Source organism: Centruroides sculpturatus, unplaced genomic scaffold (assembly GCF_000671375.1).
Source record: "Centruroides sculpturatus isolate CEXI.00-Female unplaced genomic scaffold, Cexi_2.0 scaffold2772, whole genome shotgun sequence".
Classification (NCBI taxonomy): Eukaryota; Metazoa; Arthropoda; class Arachnida; order Scorpiones; family Buthidae; genus Centruroides; species Centruroides sculpturatus.
This window is the reverse complement of record NW_019386924.1, coordinates 15,742-18,738: the sequence shown is the minus strand read 5'-3', so window position 1 is coordinate 18,738 and position 2,997 is coordinate 15,742. Positions and strand designations below refer to the sequence as shown.

Below are 2,997 nucleotides of genomic sequence, written 5' to 3'. Positions count from 1 at the left end.
TGAATAAAACGGAAACCTGCGAAACCGGAAAAGTATTCGGTTCATATTTACGCAGGTTTTACTGATTCTAGCAAATACTTTAATGTTTTTTTTTTCATTTATTGTGGGTCCCCCCTTTTTTTGCACCTTGGTTTAGCTGTTCCATTTGCAGTTTTGTACCACATGGTCAATGGTAAGTCAGACAATGAAAAATTTCTGTGGTGGCCCTTTTTTTGATGCCCTAAGCACGTGCTTATTTTGCTCTATGGTTAATCCAGCCATGGTAAAATTCTATAAATATAGATAAAGAAAATTCTGTGGATTATAGAATACCTGTTCTCTAAATATGACATATTTTCGATATAAATTAATCAGTTCTAATCTCAGCTCACCCGGTTTATAAGTCAATTTATTTTTAATTAATTTATCTAAATCTGTTAAATATTCATCCAATGTGGTTTTAAGAGATTGCATCTGTAAATGAATTAATTAAAAAATTAATGACTTTTTCTTTTTATACAGAATAAAACTTACATTATGGTTATTTTCAAACAATTTAAATAAATAAACTTAAATTACTTTAATTCTAATTAAACTACAAGGTTTAATAGTTAAATCATAGAGAATTTGAAGAATAAATTGGATTGATGAAATAAGTAATGCAACGCATGGGCGATCTGCCATGAAGAAGTGCCTCTCAGGAAGACTTTATATGGAAAACTGACTCCTATTTAGATGTTAGTCACGTGAAGAAAACTCTGTAAACTCCACGCGATCAACTCATTGGTGAGGCGCGAACCCGCGACCAACTATCATTTTACAGTGTTTTATCCACTCAGCAACTCAATTGAATTGACTAATTTGGTTTAAAGGACAGGAAACGGTGCCCCGATCCAATCTACTTGTGAAAAAATCGGGATAATTCCGATCCGAATCAAAATAAAATTTTAATTCTTCGTGGCCAAGTTTTTCAACTCTTTCCTATCGCGGGCACGAAGAGTCTTTTTTAGCAAGCCCTTTATGGGTTCGGCCTGGTTCTAAATTATGTGGCCCGACATATCCGGATCTGGAGGACCTGGACATTCCAAGTCCTCCAGAGCGATAGGCTCCAGACCTTAACCGCTCGGTCATTCGGCAATATTGTAGCTGTATCTATTAATTACGTGTTCTTTTCGCGTACTGCACTCAAGAAGCTCGTTAAGCTTAACAATTTGTAAAAATAGATTTTACTTTGCTTTGCTCTTGAATTTTTTCCTCGTTAATTTCTTTCATTTTCGAGCGAAGTGACATTGCACGACTGCTCATATTATTTGTGCAAAATTCCAAACGAGGAATCCTTGTTTTCAACTAAAAGCAAACATTAAAAATTTCTTATTTTTTTAATGTAATATTTTCTTGAGCATTACAAAATGAAATTACTTTATTGATAATGAGATTTTCTTCTTTTTTTAATTTACTTTTTTCATCTCTCTGCTCTTCAATCTTCTTGGAATATTTTACCTTCGTCATAAAAGTTTCGTTTTTATTCTGAAATATTTTTCTTTTAGCATCCTTAATTTCTTCTTTATGTTTTTCGTATTCATCAGTTACCTGAAATTAATTTATACTTACATTAATTATTTAAAATTTCTAGGCAAATGTTTGGCGGATATATCATTCTAAAGCGTAAAAGTCTGGCTTCGAATCTAATCTGGATTTTTATAATTAATAGTTTTGGTTAATGAGTTGTTCTATAGCTTGATGAGTGATCCATTAGCCGAAATGAGAAAATTTAGATCAACCATGAACTCTTTAACAAAATACTGACGTATTAATACAATCGTGGAGCTAGTAACTTATTTAGAAATATGGTGCTCCTGGTTCCTCAATATGCAGATGCTCCTCAAACTAATAGTTCCACTTTTGTAGCAAATGACTCTACAGTATTTTATATTTTAATTTTGCAATAATTGCAGTTTTACAGATTTTTAAATGTCGAAAGGGAAAGGGCACTGCTTTTTTAAAACTCTTTTCATCTTGTAGATAAGACGGCCTTTTTTAGCGAGCCTGGCCCACCAGTGGTCAAGCGGTCTTCGTTCCCTGAACACTGGGAATTCGGTCGTGGGTTCGCGCCTCGCTCGAACAGGCTGGACACGTAGAGTTTTCCGGGTATTCTGCACGTCTGTAATGTCTAAATACGGGCCAGTTTCTCTTAAAAAGACCTCCCGGAAGGCATCCCCCTAGGCAGATTGCCCAAGTGTTGCGTTGCCATAACTAAACAAGCAAACATTTTAGCAAGCCCATTATGAGTTCGTTCAGGCCGACAATGGGGCAGCAGGGTGGTGAGGAATGAGGCCCAATATACTTCCGATAGATCACTACCGAGAAATTATTACTTTGAATTTTTTTTATCCCAAACTCTTAAGCCACTGCATGGAGCTCATGTTGGCTTCGTGATTGCCCTCAAATAATGCTTGAAATTGAATTGAACTACTGAACACCATGGTTGATCTCCCATACATTAACCAAACAAACCTATTAATTACCTTATTTAGTTCCATTTTAAGTTGTTTCAATTCTTCATTATACGAGTTTTTGATTTCTTCAAGTTTTCTAATTTGTTCCTCGTTCAATAATTCCATTTCTCTCCAAACTTGAAAATATTTAAATGGTTTTCAGAATTCAGATATTCTTGAAAATAATATCATGTGGTAATCAGTGTAAAGAAACTCTTGGGTTTTATTTATTAAAAGAGTTTCAAACTTAATTCAATAATTAATACAGGTAAATGAATTTAATTATTAATTAATAATTAGAAGACGCGTAATAATTGTAATTTAAGGCTGATAGTAAACCAGTAGATCTTACGAAGAATAAAATAAAAAAAAATTGGAAATTGCAAAAGATGTTCCGTTAATTCTAATTATGTTATTGGATATTGCTAACCTATCTACTGATTTGGGATAGTGATTGTTGAAGTAACCACGAACTATCTAATAATTCTTGAGCAATACAATTTAAATTACAAAGGACACCATA

At 33.6% G+C, this 2,997-nt stretch overlaps 1 protein-coding gene across 1 annotated transcript; it reads right to left on the bottom strand.

The window, feature by feature from the left end:
- Nucleotides 1-225: 225 nt before the first annotated feature.
- Nucleotides 226-2,997, bottom strand: LOC111615929. The gene is made up of 5 exons (XM_023357367.1): nucleotides 2,505-2,997; nucleotides 1,399-1,569; nucleotides 1,210-1,326; nucleotides 372-453; nucleotides 226-270 (listed from the first exon to the last, which is right to left on the bottom strand). Exons 1-5 carry the CDS (start codon nucleotides 2,598-2,600, stop codon nucleotides 233-235), a joined length of 504 nt encoding a protein of 167 aa, XP_023213135.1. The 5' UTR covers nucleotides 2,601-2,997; the 3' UTR covers nucleotides 226-232.

What these genes read in the sequence shown, in the direction of transcription:
- LOC111615929 (XM_023357367.1), bottom strand. Translation starts at nt 2,600, where the DNA reads ATGGAATTATTGAACGAGGAACAAATTAGAAAACTTGAAGAAATCAAA. An exon ending in AAAATCTCATTATCAATAAA is followed by an intron (nt 1,327 to 1,398) that starts GTAATTTCATTT and finishes GTTTGCTTTTAG; the next exon opens with TTGAAAACAAGGATTCCTCG. An exon ending in AAATTCAAGAGCAAAGCAAA is followed by an intron (nt 454 to 1,209) that starts GTAAAATCTATT and finishes ATTCATTTACAG; the next exon opens with ATGCAATCTCTTAAAACCAC.